General features: G+C 41.8%; 1 protein-coding gene across 2 annotated transcripts in view; it reads right to left on the bottom strand.

Moving 5' to 3' along the window:
- Positions 1–6,652: 6,652 nt before the first annotated feature.
- Positions 6,653–18,968, bottom strand: part of mctp2a (multiple C2 domains, transmembrane 2a) — a 34,677-nt gene continuing 22,361 nt past the window's right edge. For both annotated transcript variants that reach the window (XM_044357382.1, XM_044357383.1), the window contains 6 exons: positions 17,036–17,155; positions 16,047–16,088; positions 11,196–11,305; positions 10,975–11,084; positions 9,719–9,816; positions 6,653–7,551 (listed from right to left, as the gene is read on the bottom strand). In XM_044357382.1, coding sequence (XP_044213317.1) covers positions 7,492–7,551; positions 9,719–9,816; positions 10,975–11,084; positions 11,196–11,305; positions 16,047–16,088; positions 17,036–17,155 — 540 coding nt within the window. In that variant the 3' untranslated portion in view covers positions 6,653–7,491. The remainder of the gene's footprint in view (positions 7,552–9,718; positions 9,817–10,974; positions 11,085–11,195; positions 11,306–16,046; positions 16,089–17,035; positions 17,156–18,968) is intronic.

Raw genomic sequence — 18,968 nt, 5'->3', positions numbered from 1 at the left:
GGAGATGGAAAAGAAATCTAAGCCAAAGGCATTCTAGTTTGAACAGCTTTACAGACTTGCCTCAAGTGCATTGCGCAGATTTTAGGAGGTAAAAGAATGAAAACGGTTATCCTCACCTGGCAATAGTCTTTGTCATAAAACAAAAGGTTTGTGTTCATGCAGAAAATTTCAAATATAAGATTTTCGATAGTTTTTTTGTACTGAAAGTGATGTCTGAAGAGACAGCTAATCAACATTTGTGGGGGGTTTTGTGTTAAAACACGTTTCCATAACTTACAAGCATGTTAAACAAAACATTAAGCTAAAGCTAAATATGTGTCTACATATAACAACAGTTGAAATAATGTAGACATCTGCAATACAATGACAACTGTATATAACATTATTCTACAAAGTAGTCCCCTGATATTAATATTTGTTGTAGAAAAAAACCCTAACTTTTAAAAACTATTTTTCTTATGCTTCAAACTTTTGCCTGAATGAAGTGCATTCTCATCCTCTCACATAGGTTTAGGACGGAGGTGTGGGTGGCTGCGGATCAGTAATGATTTACAAATAATAAGTAGAGGAATGAACAAATCAATAAATCAGTAGATCTCTGGATATTTGTGAGGCAACCTTATTTCTTTATTTATCTGGGTGTTTTATTTGTTTTCAACTCTCCAAGGCAGGAGCAGGAATCCCAAATTATCCAGGGGGTTAGGGGGCGCAGTGCCCCTGAGCCCCGAGCCCCATAGCAGAGGTAACGTATTCAATGGCCTGGGGCGAGTGGAGGAGAGGAGCGGCCCTACTGCATACTGATGGCAGGGAGAGAAGCCAGTAATTGGAGCTGCAGAGGAGAGGGGAGAGGAGGGCAAGCACTGGGAGATGATTGCTTTGTTTTCTCTCTTCCTGTCTGTGCTGCTCAAACTCCTCCCCCCAGACCTCGCTCTCCCTCACACTCACTAAGTAGAGATATGGAGAAATTGAATAGAGATACTTGCTAATTGGTCTCTTGCTGCTTGCTTAAAGGACCATAGACATTCTTTTTCATTTGCCTATTGAAACTAATAAACTATGTCTGTGTGTGTGTGTGTGTGTGTGTGTGTGTGTGTGTCGTAATTCAAGGATTACATGAAGCACTGTGTAGTTCTAATGCATAAAAGAGGAAGGTGTGAAGGACTGCCATTGCAGTAGTTTTAAGAACGGTTGTTATTGTTATTAAGACTGAAAGGAGAAACGTCTCGCTGAAATAAGCATGTCCTTTAAAAAAAATCTAAGCGTATTTATAATACCATATCAAAGCTTGACTAGATCATTTACCGCTTTATTTCTCTCTCTTGTCGTAAAACATATGCATTACGTCCATGAAAGCCAATTTAAACCCAGTGCTGCCTGATATGATGTAAATTGGTAAATACTATTTTAATCAGAGCACATCGCAGTTAATTAAGAAAATTACTTTGACAAACAGGTTTGAAGCTGGCGTAAGAGCTCAAGCCAACAATGCAATCAGTCTCATTCCTTATGGTGGTGCTCCCTCATGTGGGTAAGGAACGCTGAGAATGCTGTTACATACATTACAGAGCATCACTATCAAATCAGCCAGGAGGAAGTGGCGCGGAAGTGAATCTGTAGCCTAAATACTTCCAGAATTGGCACTTTCTCCCCACAGAGTCGTCTGTTGACACAGTTAATCGATACGAAATATACTGGCAAATGGCCTGAAACAGAAAAAGAAGGCCGTCGTGTTGTGTTAAAGTTGTCGCTGTTGGCCAGTTTGCCCTTAACAGGTTGAAGCTCACAGGTCACTAGAAGGACATAAGCAAGTGGAGCTTTCATTTCCTGTCAAAGAGGAGCAGGGAGTTACTTTCCAATGCATCAGTCGCAGGCTAATTGGGCCCCAGTGGGTGACACTGCAGCATCATAAATAAAACAAACACAGTTGTGGTGTTTCTGCCACTGGACTCTTTAAACCTTCATCACAGAGCAAGCAGTTCTGATGAAACACCAGGCCTAATTACTCTGGTACAGGGCTGTTATCTTTTCTGCCTCACTGTAATTGATCCTTTTTTTTCCTGCATGCATTTATGTTTTTAATCAGAAATGAGAGCAGGCATTGCCTGAGAGCTTGAAGACCTTGTAGGAGCCGATAATTAGCCGCTCTGGTTAATGGGCCTAACTGTGCTCGTGTGCTACATGACTCTCTGGTGTCATAATGTGGCAGAGCTTGGAGGAGACAGTGCTCAGGGGTGATACACATGTGATTAGTCTCCTCACTTCACCACAGCCCTCTTCACACCTTAGCTTTGCAGTCAGCACCGCAAACCTCTGGTGTAGAAAATTACATATCCTAAAACTGCACTCACTAATCAAATCTGCTCTGTGTGAACCCCTGACTGATCCATGACCAGTGTTAGAGTTTAATCGTTTTTCTAATTCTCTTGAAAGCAACAGAAATACTAAAACACTCTCTTTCCAAGTATGAGGACTAATACTTGTACAAGATAAAAGTAATGTGGCCTCTTTAATATGTGTACAGCATTTGTGTGTTTGTGTGGCAGCATGTATGCTAATTTGGATAAATATACAACTTGCCCTGGGCCGTGAATTATAAATCGGGCTAATAATAATACACTTTTAGTCTCTTGCTTCTTTTAAATTCACACCGGATCAAAATACATCAGCTCCCGATTGTCATGTTGTGCATTCTTCATTGTGGCGGGTTTGCTGGAGATTTCACTTTGTTATTCAGCCAGTGGCTCCTTCCTTGGGACCATATATCCATATTCATTCAGAACCTATAGAATGTGTCAAATAGAGGTGTCCTAATTGTGTCCTTGATGAAAGGCTATTAATATTGAACACTTTCACATTCACCCATGTGCCAGAGCTGAGGAAATGTGTTTTCCCCTTCTTTCACTGAGACAAAAAGCAGATCTGTTCATATCTCTAATGATACCTGATTCCCCAGGGGTTAGTGGTGAGACTAGCTGTGGCTTTAGCAGATTCATCAAACAAAATATGGTGCTCTTTCCTCAGGAGGCTGAGAGTCACATTGCGTTATATCACTGTTAATTAGAATGAAATATGCAGTTCAATTATTCTTTGTATTGTTTCCTGACGCATGTGCTCTTGCTAACTATAGAGCACTGATGTAACACCAAATGTCAGAAAGCTTAACACTTTATTTCCCCTCTTTTTTTTCAAAGCACAGAACAGTTTTTCCTTCTACAGTTTATCCATTTTTCAACATAACAAAGTGAGTCTATAAGTATTTGGTACAGTGGCTATAAAAACATTTAATAGTTTGAAGGTTCTTGTAGTTCTCATAAGCAGTACTGTCATGATTTTGGCAGTAGCTGGCCTGATTGGCTCTGGGTGTCTGTTCCCATGTGACATTGTTTTTTAAGTCAGGCAGTAGCTGTCCTGTGGCCAGTGTCAGTACCCAACAACCTCTGATCCGGGAACAGCAACTGTCAGGCCTGCACCTGTAACACCGAGACCTTGTGTGCCCCCCGTCCACAACGCAGGGTTGCGCTCAGACATGCTTTGCATCTCGCCGGCACTCATTGGCCCAAGCAATACTCCCGAGACCGGGCATGATCCCAGCTGTTGTCTTCATTTTAATGCACTCTGAATAATATTAAAGCAGAATCAGTTGAATTTATTAATGCAGCTCGCCCCTTAGAGAGATGCTTTTAAAGGCCAATGATTTAATTTCAGCTCTTAAAGGCCATCTTCTATTCTTGATGCTACAAAGAATTATGGCTTTTGCCATGTCTTAACACCAGTGTGTACTGTGGGCCACAAAATGAATTGTTAGTAAACTGGAGCCACTGCAAACAGCTGCTATTAGCGACCATTTTTCTCTCTGTTATCTCTGTCGGTTATCGCAGACATATTTTCACCCCTATTCCCAGAGACAACATCAATCCTGGTTACTGTGATTTATATCTTATATCACTGTGAGAGACTAAAGCAATGCGCCGACTGTTATGATCTGGAACAAACAGCAAAAGCAGGCTATAGGATAATTTTAAGCGCTCCCCATGCAGCGTCCTTAGGTAGATGTGCTCTCCTAGGCAAAACAATCAGTAACTGTAGCAAACACAGTCTGGTCTGTCATTTGGATTGTGTTCCTCTGAGTTGATGTTCAGTAAATCCTGCTCTTTATTGGTGTCAGGGTTCTGTCTGGAGGCAGATTATAACCTCTGCACTTCTAATTTAAGCCAGTTGGTACTTGGAGCGCAGCCACTGATCTCTATGACCCGCTTCTCAGGTGGTACAAGCAGACCAAATAACATGTGCATAAGAGCTTTAACACATGTAAGTCAACTATGAGTTGTGCTTTTGTTACTTTGTCGTACTGTGAACATTATGTCTCTCAGAGAGGAGGTCAACGGCATTGCACATGTAACAATTACTAAGGAGATGCTGAGAATAGTGGCTTATTCAAATGAGGAGGGTTTTTTTTTTTTTTTTGCTATGCATCTCCTTATAAAGCAACACAGAACGGCGACAAAGAGAAAGGGTGCAGTGTTCTCTCTTTCTGCACTTGGTAGTTTGACGCCCGCTCCGGGGCTGAACATCACAGGAGCGGCTGCTGAAAAAACAGGTTGTATGGGTCCTTGCACACAGCCTGCCTGTGGTGCTGCCTGAAGGACTGCCATGGAAACAAGGAGTGTGACAGGCTCTGGGGGGATCCGCCACAGCTGCAGGCACTTCCTTTTTGACAGCCTGATGAAGACATCACTGCCACACCATGCACAACAACAACAACAACTACTGGAGAAAAAATGTGATCAGACAATGTTAACTGCTGTGTGGCTCAAATGTTCATTAGCAAGCTTGTAAAACATCCAGGGATTTTCCCCACTGCATTCAGGGACCATATTGCACGGTGACTTCCTCTGCAGAGATTCACAGTCTTCCCAGGAGATAATACATTGATAAATAATTCCTTAAATATGATTGCACATCTTTGAAGAGGGACTTATGTGTGTCTGTGTGTGTGTATGAGTAGACAGTATGAGTGTGCATTGGTGCATGCAGAGCCAAATCAACAATTGTTGTAACCCTGTCAGACTCTTCTGTATGATCCATTGACTATGAATGATACCGGGAACATCCAAGTCCACAACCTCAGTGCCACAGATTCAAACATTTGACAGCTTGGAGGCAGGCAACCGTATTCCCATATGACCTCTCATAATGTCACTGGCAGCATTTGCCTCAATAATATATCTGCTCATGACACAATGTTATTTTGACTTAAAAATTGCAATGCTCCTAAGTGACTTTTTATTTAAATTGGGATTTACATGACAACTAATTGTCAGGTTCTTATTTTTACGTGTCTCAGAGAGATTTAGATGTCCTGGTGCGGCAATTTGGTTGTTTGCTGAAATGTCGATTAAAAGTACCCTGGGAGTATTGCTTAATTGGTTTCACCTCTTGGGGACACTTCATCGGGTCTTGCCAGTGATCTGCTTATACCCTCTACCCCCCACCCCCTCCCTCCCCAGCACTGCCCTCCTCCCAGCAGAGCCAAAACCAGCCCCCCACCCCCACCCCCCTCCCCAGCCCTGATGGAGCCAGGAATGTAGGAGGGTTTCAGCCAGTGTGTGGGATTTGGCTCGTCAGAAGCTCAGGGTCACCTCCACACCCTCTCACTTTGAAATGGACCCCTGGTGGCAGCTCCTGGGAGAGCCCAGTGATGTCTCTATCAGCCTGTCAAAAGAGATAGCCCGGGGCTCCACCAGGTCCCCCTGAGCCAATCAAACTCTTCACAAAGCACAGATGGATGCTCTTTCACCAGCATGCTACTGCTGAGGAGGGGGGCACCCGGCCGCAAGGCTCAGTCCCCCAATCAGTTACAACAAACTCCCATTGCTGGGGTCCAAGCCTCAGTTCAGCCCAACTCCAGTTCTAACTATGTGTATTTTAAAAGGGAGTACTCATTTGTCTACTATCAGAAAGATAGAAAGCAGAGATAGAAGAAACCTTATTTTTCCATGTTAACGTTAATTTGCATGATGAGAGTTCAACTGGCAGCCTTATGTAGACTAGCTGATATAATGAATCAATGCAGTATTAATTATAAATATTTTGAAGAAACTTGTTCTCTCAGTCATGCATTTATATGAGAATAATCTAAAATTGCTTGGCAGTTTTGCAAAAATCTAAATGTCAAAAGATGTCTTTAACTGGTTACTTCTTGGTATGTAAACTTAATATAAATGACAAAAGTGATGGATGATATAATACATCTCTCTACTTGGAAAAACTATTGTGGGAAGACAGATGGAAAACACAGTGTGTGTATGTGTGTGTGTAACCATTTGATAGGCCAGGTGATTTTAGTGGAAATGTAAAGCACTAAGTGCTGAGGATGGAGAGAGTACTCTCTGTGAGATGAGCTCTTTCTCTCTCATCTGGACCCTGTTATTGTGAGAAGGCAACAAAGCATTGCATTAGGAAGCACACAGGAGCCACACAGCTTTGATGTGAGCTCGGTAACCAAGGCGCAGCGGTGGCCGGTGTGTGAGCTCTGTTCCAATGGCTATGTTGTGTAATCAGATGTGTTTACTGTGTATTCAAGTAAAGAAGTGGTGTAATCCATCCTCACTAAAGTGCAGTTATTGAAAAAAACACGGGCAAAAACAGGAGCTCAAGCTGATCAAGATTCTTTATTCAGGATACTTGCAAATTCTTCATTTGATGATTCACACATGATACTGAGTAAAAATAAAACTCTCAAATTAATTAGTCTAACATAACATAGAGACTTTAGTTAAAAAAATAAAGGCAGCCAGAAATAATACACATACAGTACTTGAATACATTTATTGCTGAGATAAAATTAAGAAAGCTGGCAGCATGATATTATATATAGTAAAGAATTCAGTACTCTGTCCTAACATGTTTAATGTGTGATAAAACATTGATTCTCCCTGATTATTTAAAAAATCATTGAAAAATCATTGTGATATACTATACATGACCTTTTGACTTTTAATTATATTAACACATGGATAGAGAAAAAAGCATTGCCATGATTTGTTTTCCATAAACTGTTAAGCTCATATTAACTTTACCTTAAGGCAAATTTCTCAGTTTCACCAAAGTAAAAAAAAAAAGAAAAAAAGAAAAACAGTGGAGGTCTGAGGTAAGCCAAACCCAACGCTTTTCATTCCTTTTCTAAAATATATCCAAAGATGAAGGCTGAGCCTTGCAGCACTCTCTTTTCTTTACCTCCAGGCTTGTGATTGACAGCGCCATGTGCTGCCCTCCTAGCTGCTGCAGTTCACAGCCCCTGTCAGGGGGGTGGCAAACACACAAGCCAGAGTGCGGCTGGCTGCCCCTCAGCAGCAGGGGGCAGAGTTAGGGTGCTATGGTGGGGCGCACAGGGTCATGGGTTCTGCTGGCACTGGAGCATTGTTGTCAGGTGGACTGCGTCGTACTATATTCAAAAGGAGACCAGCCTTTCATCCAGCGTGTCCGCGGAGCTTACCTTTTCTTCCGCGGCTGGCTCTGGCTGGTGGGCGCTTTCTGCGCGCTGTACTGCACCTGTAAAAACAAACAGGAGTTTGGTCAGAGGCAGGTAATCCGAGCTCAGTGGAGCGCACGGTAATGGCTCCCCTGAGGAGAGCTGGTGCAGGGGAAAGCGAGGCGGGCTCGCCTGTAATGAATCATTTTTTAAACACAGGAGCAGAGGGGATTAATCACAGGGAGGAAGGATTTGAAGAGTCAAGGGTTCCGTACCAGTGTACGCCCCCCTCATTCTGCACCACAATCACAATATTAGAAACAGACATCAACTGTTGAGATGACCTGCCAGGCCAGTGAGGGAGTTGCAAACTGCATAATCACTCACTGTAAGTTATGTCCCCTAAAGAAAACTTTGTTAAAGCTCAAGAATACGATAAAGCCAGTGTTGTTTAGGTTGAAAAGTTACCAACATCGCTTTCTTACAGAACCTTGGTGTGACTTTGATTTCTCCAGGCAAAAATTAGACCTGAAATGTAACATCTGAACTTTCAACCTTATTTTCTTCTACTTGTTAATTCTACAGACGTAGAATTAAGCTTGAGACAGGTTCACTCAAGTTCCAGACCTCCTTTTTTTTTCAGAAATTCCTTGATGTTCAAACGGATTTAGAAAATAAATTTATGTTGTAAAATTGTGTTATCTTTGAAATTCAAGAAATTATATTCAAGTGTCCATATTTTTTTGTTTTCAAAATTGCCATCGTAATCCAAAGAATTCTGATCATAGGGTAAACTGAAAAGGAGAAGGGCTAGAATTTGTAAACTTGCTTTTGAAGCATGCTTGCTGAGCTCAAACAATACGTTGAATCTGTTGAATAAAGGTAAGAACTCTATGCTAATTAGCTGGTCTCCATTATTAGAATGGGAGATGGAATGTGGGAACAAAGTGACTGCCTCCTGCATCAGAACATGAAACTGTCCTCAGAACTGACAGATGCTTCTTATTTCAGGACAGACACAGTGTTGTCAGAAGTCCCCGTTTGAGGCAGACTTTGTAGATTTGCGCAGGCACTAATTGCCAAGTCACATTTGCAAGAAAGACAGGAGTCAATTTTCAGCCTTTGTGGTGTTTTTGTGTCCACACCTATCTGAGGATTGAAGTTCTAAGTCAACAAAAACAAAATATGTGGTCTATTGTTTTGGGTCTCCGGTGTATATGATGTTAAGGTTATTTTTCACAGTACATAATGAAACGTACTTATGATGAATCTTAAGGGTGTTTTGTTTTTTATGATTGGAGCTATTTTCAAGATGTAGTTTCTCTTTTAAACCAGGCTAAAAAGTATTGTTTCCATGGGATTTGAATGTGAGTCATTTTCAAAGCTCAAACATCATATCCCAATGGGGAAGAAGACATACAAAGCATTCTGAATCAAAATGTATTCACCACCTTGTTTTGCCAACTCAGTCAGCCAAATCTCAAACAACACAGGCTCCCTCCAACATCATAGAGAAGTCAGCAACGGCTTGCTGCAGGAGGACATCAAGGGTGCAGCAGAGAAACAGACTGGGGTGAGAGTGTCTTTCCAGATCCAGACTGTCAGGATTTTTCACTGAATTCTGTCTGGTGAGTTACCTGGGAGATGAAGGCACTACTGTGGCACTTCATTTCCTGGCAGAGCAAAATTCTCAGTCAGACAACGACGAGCACCCAGCACCACTTACAACACCCTGACAGCTCTCCCCAGCTCTGTGATGTAAATGCAAATGACATATCAGCCATGGCTAATATGTAATCACATATGGCACCCAGCAAGACGACCGGGGCTCACGACTACATTAATTGACTCTACCACCCTGAAGTGACTGAGGCCACATCAGAGTTTCTGTGCTGACACAACAGCCAGAGACGTCAGGAGCCCTCTGCTGGCCCTCAGCCAATCACCAACTTTAATGTCACAGGCTAGCGCTTCAATCAGACAGACAAAATTGCTAATAACGGACGAGGCTGCAGCAATATGGCTGAGGACAGATCTGAGCATCTCCTCACTCAGGCGGTGCGGCGACTACATGGTACTGCACTGAGGAATAATTGGGCCAGTGCTGCTTTAAAGGCGAGAGTCCATTAATAATCAAACAAAGCTAGAGGATATATTTCTGCAACACTTGGGAATTCTGGTACAGCAAATAATGCAGACATCTTCAGGGAATTCCCTCCCTATCTGTATGTAAAATTGGACCCTTACCTTTTGAACATCAGAAGGCACCCTCTTGAGGAAATCCAGTATTTCATTATTGTCAATAGCATATGGGTTGCGCAGCTTCTTGGTAAATTTGTTAACGCCTGTGAAAACAAGAACACATTAATAAATAAAGTTATCATACTGACCAGCATGTTTTTATGCAGTTTTACAGTATAAAAGTTAATAATAATAAATAGAGTTGTGTAACCCTATCTGTGTAGAGTATGGAGCTCCTACCAGTGTATCTGCATTATATGATGCTATTTCCGTTGATACTCTTAAGCCAAACTGACCAGTAAAATGGAGACAAGAAAGGGTAAAGAAACACTTTTCTTATCAATCAATTAGTTACTTCAATTTGAAAAACAGGCAAAAGTTCACGGTAGCTTCTTCTCACTTTTGTTTCCTTCAAACTGATCATTTCTATATTTACTTTGCACATGGCTGCATACCACATAGAAAAAAAAAATATCTCTGGGGTCTTGTAATGGGACCATTATATTCACAGCTTGGTACTGCCTTACCTCAACATGCAGACAAAGAACCTAAGGACTTAAATATGTGCAAGCAACTTGAAAGGCTTGCCTTGCAACCACAAAGATGGGGGTTAACTGGGGAGGCAGAGGAGTGTCTCAGACTGTGTGTTTTTGTTTGATATGATGGTTTTTTGGTATTGATTGTGTTGAAGGCAGTGTGGAAGTACAGTGGTTGTGGGCTTACAGCTGGAGGAGGAGAGCCTGTTAAGGGCAGCATATCTCCCTGACCACTGAGATGACTGTCTATTCTGTATGACTACAGCAGATAATGAGAGGCTAGACCAGGAGCCTACAGACTGCCCAAGGACATCATGTATTATATACAGCTTGCTACTCTACCTCTGCTTTGCTTTGTTTTCACACAAACCCTAGGCCTTGCCTCTGCTGGGCTCTGCCATATCAGCCCACACTGAGCAGAGCAAACCTCTGCAGCTGTCTGATCTCTGTGCATTTGCAGAGGTGTAGGGATGGCAGAGTTCTTAAATTACCGCACTTCATTAAATCGTGGATTTGCAGTTAGACTGAATATGAGTTGTGTGTTGCAACAATGGTACAGGCATTGATTTTTATACTTTTTGTTGGGATGTTATGGTCATAAGAATTAAGAATCTAGCAAGAAGCACACAGTGGGAGTCTGTTAGCTTTTAGGTATTAGTTATGTAAACATGTTTTGTTCCTTTACAATTTTATGAATAACATTGTTTTTTCAGATGTACAACTTACCCCATATCAGCACAATATACCGCAGTGGGATAAAATACAATAGTGCTGTTCCCGCAAACAGCACTAAGCAGGCCAGACATGACAGGAATGGGACCGACCAGTTGAATATGCTGTGAGAGAAATATTGTGTCAGATTAATGTTGATTCCACAAACACTATTAATAAAAAATAAGATAAATAAAGTCAATGCTGCTGTGACAAATAGAAAATGGTCAAATTACTTCTTCATTCGCTCTCCGATGTTTGCGATTTCTTCCAAAACATTCTGGACAGCCATCACTACTTCCTGCACCATATGTATCTTGTCCATCAAACCCTTTTTTCCAGCTTCCTGAAAAAGCAAAAAAAAATGCAGTCTCTGATGAGGTACACTGTATGTCAATTGTTGGGCAGGGTAGACAAAGACCAGTTTATCTCTGCTGTGCTATTATGTGTGATTTATCTATTGAATGGCCCATAATGAGCAAACACTGTATATCTTCAGACTATGCTTTTGAAGATGAGACAGACTCAGTGCTCAGAAGCTGTTATGTGGATGGCTGCGAGATTTCAGCTTTTGTCCACCACACACAATAGAGCTGTTGCACAAGTGCAGCACAATCAAGACTCTCTGGTAGATGAAAAGTACACAAAATGGCTATCCGCAATCAGGCAGACTAGACGACCTAGACAAGGAGTGCAGGGGCCTCACAACTTAGGAGAGATTCCATTCCAACAGCCTGCACAGGACAAGTTTGAACATGTTTTTACAAATCTGTCAGTCCAGGTTTTCTAACCTGTTTTAACACTTTCTCTGCATGAGTGAAACACTTCACCCTTTGTAGAGCACCAGTTGGATATGTATTTGTATGAATCTTGTCACAACTAACACTGTACAGAGAGTATTATTTGCTTTTAATGCACTGACATAATAATGACTGAGTCTGGCAAGCAATAAGTCAACATGTGAGGCGGTTGGAGGGTTTGTCTCGAAACGAAATGAATGCGTTCACATCAAGGCAAGAAATAACGATGAGTGTGAAGCCTTCCAGAGGCAGATGAGTGACCAGAGATAACACAAGTAACACAAGCTAAAGAGGGCTGAAAAACCTCACATCAAAAGGAGGAAATAATGACAGAAATGATGACAGAGAGGAGGGTGGGAGAGGGGAATGAGAGTGCTGGGGGAGGGTGCTCTGATGGACCCTAACAGGAGGCTTGAGGATGTCTATATGTTTATGTTACAAGTCAGCCGAAGCCGCAGCCTGTGTGCATTGACAGGGTCCAGACAGAATGCCTTTATCAGAGCTTCATGAGGCAGCCCCTGGGAACACACTGTCTGTCAGCACAGAGAGACTCCCCACTGTCAGGCCCTCTCTCCTCCACGAAAGGCACAGGAAGAGAGCAATTCCCACACTAGCAGAGCCTCCCCCACTGGGCTCAGATCTGGACAGACACTGGAGGCTCAGCACTGTCCAAAAAAGGAAAAAGTATCACAAATATGCTTTCCTTGAGATTAACATCTCATGGTCTCATCATGGGGAAAGAGGACTATCAGTGTTTATGCGTCTTCATCATCTTACTCCCCTGCATTGAGGGGGCTGGGCGAGCCTTCATGTGTGTCTTTTACTCCACATCAGGTGTTAATTGAGCTCTTTATCCTAAGTTTATTTTGAAAGCAGGGAACACTGTTAGATTCTGCTAAAAGCCATTACAACTCATGTCGGGGAGCTCCTGATGGACCTAGAGAGCCACACATTGAGAAATGATAGCTCGCTCAATATAGAGCCTCATCAGTTAGGCTCGCATTCCTTTTCATGTTTCCATTTCAATTTGTCTAAGCGACCCAATTACATGATTTAGAATTGAAATCTAATAAGTGATATGAGGCATTATTTAACTGCAATGGATACACACGCAAGGTAAATTTAGCCAGAAATATAGCCCCAGCAGAAAAAAAGAGAAACCATATTGGCTTTCATTTCTAAAAGAAAAAACAGACAAATAGATGCACTCTGAAGTATAAATCAAGAGACAGAGCTTTCATGATTATCATTATTCATCTCCTTTAAGATTCTTGAAATCCTCCATCTCCTTGGCGACCAAAACTGAAGTCCTTCCTACATTAATCATTTGATGATATTCTTTATCTTTGTTCATTTCTCTTCTCAGCATGTACAGGAGTGCACAGAAAACAAAAATAAATAGAATCTTCTTCTGAAATGGAAAAGGATGGTTAAACTAGGGGATGGACTAAATGAATCCTAAATGTCTACTGATTAGAAAACCTGTGTGAAATCATATTCTCATTTCAGATAAAATTGTAAAAGCTTCCTTTTAAGGTGCAGTAATGGAGAACCAATTTGATCTCATGCACAAAGGTAAACATACTCTCACAGACATGTGGGGTGTTATCAAAGGCTGGAAAAAGCTCATTTAGCATCATTTTAATTAGAGTAAACGGTGCCAAATTTAAATTCTCAGACTGAATATTTTTCTAGTGACTTTTTTGACAAAGATAAGAAGTACATCCAAATGAAAGACACCTGTTTTTCAGGCAAATTATCTCATATGGAGCTAAAATAAGCTAACAAACAATTTGCTTGGATAAAACACACAAAAATTCTCTCAGAGGTTTTAATGTGTTCATGTCCATGTGCGGTAGCTCCCATAATACACGCCACAGATGACGACATGGGCAGTTTGTCTGACTGGTTTGCTCAAGGAGAACCAGTGGTGACTGTGAACTATCGGGTGAGAGATGGAGCAACCCCCCAGCCCAGTCTAACACCCCCACAACCACCTCTCTTCCTCCCCCTAACTCCCCCTGGGCTGGGCTCTGGGAGCAAGTCAACCCCAGACCAGCTCTGCCAGCCGGGGGGCATGAAAGGGCTGTTTCATCTTCCCTGTTCTTTTCTATTGGAGATCTATGGACTTGTTTTGCCTCTCTGTTTCTTTATGTTATGATTAAATATTGTCTATCTGCACAATTGATACCTAAGGCCAAAGGGAAGTCACTTTGCCCACACATAATTTGTAAGCTGTCTCTTTCCCTGAGGACAGATTTGTTCACAGGCAGAGAATCTGTTCTGTATTATCCTGCTGTAACACTGCCTTGCCTTTCGTCTCTCTTTAACGTCATGCCTTCACATTCTTGGTGCTCTGCCTGAGGTTTACATATTTCCTTCCTCAAGGGGGAAAAATGGGGGATAAAAACATATTTGAGTGGTAATCATAACCTTCTCAGAGGGAAAAGCCTTTATTCACATGTTAGAGGAAAGACTAGGGGAAAAAAGCAAAGACTTTGAAGTCATCAAATTTAACACTGATCACTCTTTAACCCCAAATATTTTTAAAGAAGACTTTGATAGGCAGTGTAAATCTACACTGTTTGATCTAACTGCATGATATCACATTCAAGTGACAGCAAGACCATAACAAGACTTTCAAATAAGCCACTTTAAATTAAAGCTGACAGCTTAAAACAAACATGGGTGACTGCTTAATTAGTAAATGAAAGGAGATATTTCATTTCCTCTGAGTGTGAAAGGGCTTAGGAGGCTCATGGAAAACCTTTCAAAAAGCTTTAAGAGGCGAAGGCTGAGTTCCGAAACACATGCAGCGTATTGAGAAAACCTTAAATCTTTCTAAAGACACTGCTATTTCTTAAACTAAAAAAGTACACATTCCTCTATCATACATTGTGGTTTCAAGGTAAAGACAAATGTAATAATCCTTCTGTGAAGCAATGATATTAAATTCAGAGCGTGAAGCTAATCCTGCCAGATTCAATATCAATAAAAACACTGAATTTTCTGTATCAGTGCTGTATGTGTAAGAACCAGTTTGCCTGTTCTTAGCAAAGATAGCAAGTATGGCTTCCCACTTTGTGTGAGCAGACATATCATGCGAGTTTCATCTGTGAATTAGCCCATCCTTTCAGACAGGATTTGGTGGATGTGCCTGTGTTTTTAAAAGGAGCTGGCTTTTTTCGTAGCCCCAGGTCGTCACAACAGAATATATTGAGCGCATTATGGATATGAATCCTGGGCCTAGACACGCAGCACAAGGGTCATTGCTTGGAGGCTTTGTGTTAGTTCCACACTTCATTGCCATAAAGCAATAATACACATCCCTGTTAACGCTTCCTTCTTTACAGAAAACAGTGGGATGAGTGTAATTGAATATTATGTGCTGTGGGGAAGTATAATTTTCAGGCTACTTAAAGATTTCCTGTTGTTTTTGTTTTTCAGGAGACACAAGAGAGATATATTAATACACGTCATTTATTGTTTCTCACAAATGAATAAGTGAAAACGACTCATAACCTTTAGGGCAGAGTATAAGTTTACTGCTGTGTTATTGTACTTTGTTCATTTGTTCTGGTAGTAAAGGTCATTTTCAACATTTTTGTTCCATTTAGACAATGATGATAGGAGAAATCTACTGATATTATCCCCAACAGCTGTGCAAAATTTAATTGACAATGCCGGTTAAATTTGATTTATAGATTTTCAAAGGGCTGCGGTATCTCAGCGGAGTGCATTTGTAGAGTGACACTGAATACCCAGAGGAACAGAATGCTGCAGTTTCATAGATGTTACGCTCATTTGTGATGCATGAAGATATTTCTATTCTTAGTTAGAAAAGAGCTTCTGAGCCCTTCATTGTGACTATGCTAAAATCTCAACTAGAACCTGAATGGTTCTTTACTTTGGTAGAACATTTTCTTTTCTTTTTTTTTTTTTAGGAAGCATGACTTTATTTGTGAAAGAATCACAGCTACTTTCTAAAACAGGAATTTGTACCCACCAGAAGCATGCAGTCATATTGATATATGTTACAGTATGTGTTTGATTTTCCCATGGTTATTCAGAAATTTAAAAAAAAAGTCTTACGGTTCTCACACTTATGATAAACCAGAAAATGATTTTTAGACAAGCCACTGATTAATGCCACCATGAAATGTTAAAACAGCCAGTGCTCATGGTAAACCTTTAAAGATTTATATTTATAGTGAAAACTGAGGAGTGATAATGCTCCACCAAGACATATTATCCCCTAAAATGTTAGAAAGAGACAAGATAAAATACCTTTTCGCCCTCATCTTCGTCGTCACCCATGCTCATGTTCACCTAAGAGAAAATAAAGGGTAGAGGGTGATTTCAAACGAACGGGACATGTGGGCACTGGAGCATTTTTAACAAACACCTAGTAATGAAATTTTCTTTGAGTACATTCACCCCTATTGGGAGAGGCTTGTTTCCATAGAGACTGCATCACAGGGGTGACCTCACACAAAAGGAGAGGTGAAAGAGGGCCTTCCTCACAAGAGCACTGTCACACCAAAGCAATCTCATTTCTCCACAATATAAGCACACAGAAAAACAGAAAGAGGAAAGAAAAAAAACACATTTAATTTGGATGCTGTTGCCTAGATCACTTTATATCAAGTCATCCCTGACCCGACTGTGGCGCACACTGTGACATTGCCTGGGAACAGAGCTGTGTCATTGCTGGCCAGAGGGTCAGAGAGGGGTGACAGAGCCTCCACACTGGATATGAGGGTGAGCCAGGGCTTTAACACTGCCCAGAGACAGCATCTTTGCCAGCAGCCATAAACACAATCACTGGGCCGGGGATGTAGCTCTTGGGAGGGTGTGTGAGCAGGCCAGGCCCCTGGCTGGCCGGTGAGAAGGCTTACAACACAGTGAAATTGGGGGGCAGTCAGAAGTGTGAACAGCATTAACCTTCACAGACATGTGTAGGGCAAACATAATTTCCATAACAGTAGATAGAGGACATAATGGTATGTTCAGGAGAGAGCAACAGTCCTGTCTTTACACATGTGGTGAGACTATCTTTACAGGCTTCTGCACATTGCATTCATTTCATTGTATAATACAGTATATACATTCAAGTGTAACAGCTGTGATTGACATTAAAATTTGCAAATTGTCCAATGTGAACAAAAAGGTTTTCATTACATCAGGGTTTGTCCAGAGGTTGTTTAACACAGTGTAGTTTTAATTTGTACTACAGATGTGTAAATACTGAAGAGTTTAGGATCCTCATCACTCACCAGGTCTTGGTTGGAATTGGCCTTCGCTGGGGTGAGATGGAAGTAGTTCCAGCCGATGAGTAGAAGCAGGAAGAGGGGCAGCATGAAGAGCTCCCAGTGCCACACCGTCACCAGGAAGATCTGAGGAGACAGGACGTGACAGCATAACGCAAAGCACATCACACTATAGCACCCTCACCCAGCTTTCAAATCTCAGCAAGCCTGTTCCCAAAACAAAATATATAATGGATTTAACCACGTCCTAAATCTCATGAAAGGCACTACAGACTGTAAAGCCTTTGAGATTTACAGCCGATGGCAACAGATTTTACTCTTAGTGGTTTGAAAGTAACAGACATTCAGGGGCAACTTTTAATATCTTGAAATCCTATTTATATACACCAATAACACTGTGCTGGCAGAGTGCCTTACTGCTGAACAGAAAGTATGACATGGATAGGCATGGTATGCTGTCTTTTAACTAGCACATCAAATCCTCTTAGATTCAGAAGCAGCGAGGCTCTCTGACGAGGCACATATGGCAACTGGAGAAGCATTTGCAACATTTACCCCCTCCGTGGCGATGATACTGAGAAAAGCCAAGACCCCTGGTAGAAATAAGATGGATCACACTGAATGAGTAATCCCTCATAATTCTGTAAAGGAGTGGTGCTAAGCACGTTGCACAACACCCACTGCATTTCACAGCAGAGCACTAATTGGACGGCTGCATTTAAACCCATTTAGTGACACCCTAATGAGTCTGTCTCCAACTGAAATTATCAGGAATGTGTGAGGAGGATCACACCAGCAGGTTGACAGGGATGAAATAAAAATGTCCCCACAGCAAGTTGAATCTTAAAATCTACTATAGTGTGATTATGCGCCAATACACCCAACATATGGTCCACTTTTATTCACAGACATCTTTCACAATGTAAATTTTTCCCTCATACTTTATATGCAACATTTTATATAATTAATGCATCCTTTGCATCCGTAACATTAGCCCCTTTTAAACAAAGATCCTGCAATATTGCCATAAAGAAGACCCGTCATTATGTTGATTCGCTTTTTTACATTGCACCAAACAAAGCCGGCATAATGCCGCCCCCGTGTCTGATTTTAGATAGCATGCCAGCGAATCAGAGGCGTGACGTGTGACACAACAGTGACGACGTGTAGTGTGTGAAGTCCCGCCATGGCGGTTGTCCCTTTTACACAGATATTGACCCGGCAATGTGACTACCTGCGCTGCTGGCATAATGGTGGAACAAACATGCCTCCCACCCCCCCCCTCAACCATTCCATGTCCTTACCTTTTATACAGAGCGGTGAGGCGGAATAACAGCGTAACATTCCTACTTTCCTAACAAGTTTTTCTTACAGAGTTTATTTCAAAACAGTGAATATGTCTGCTATGCTGAGCCCACACGATGGTAGCACTGTGCAGTCTAGGCTCAAAGAGCTGGGGGCTGCTTAGAGTACGAACAATATGTTCGAGTTAAGCCCGAGACAGGATGTGAAACACTGGGGCCTTCAGGCCTCAATAGCAGGCCTGTAAACAGCAGACTGCTCCTGTCATAGCAACCATGCAGAGTCTGTGCATGTTGCTCTGGGGGCCAGTCTACCTACTGCCACATCAGGCCTAGGTTCAAACGGCCACCAGGGAAACGTGAACCATGAGTAATGCAGACAACACTGTGGCCCGACTGCCCTAGGCTTCACCACTGTACTGCTTATTATCCTTCAATACAACCTGGGACATGGTGGTGAGCCCAAGCTACATGCAGAAACACAGTGGGATGACCAAGATGTGAGGAATAGAACAATATGTTATGGTCATTTTTTAAAAGAACTAATTTGAATTACGTATACAGCAACAAACTAGAGCTGGCGGGGGATAAAAAAAGGTAAACAATGAATATGCATGATGTGCAGAAGTAGCTGCAGT

The sequence above is a fragment of the Thunnus albacares genome, chromosome 7, assembly GCF_914725855.1.
Source record: "Thunnus albacares chromosome 7, fThuAlb1.1, whole genome shotgun sequence".
NCBI classification, from domain to species: Eukaryota; Metazoa; Chordata; class Actinopteri; order Scombriformes; family Scombridae; genus Thunnus; species Thunnus albacares.
The sequence above is the reverse complement of the archived record's forward strand: the minus strand, read 5'-3'. Positions and strand labels throughout refer to the sequence as shown.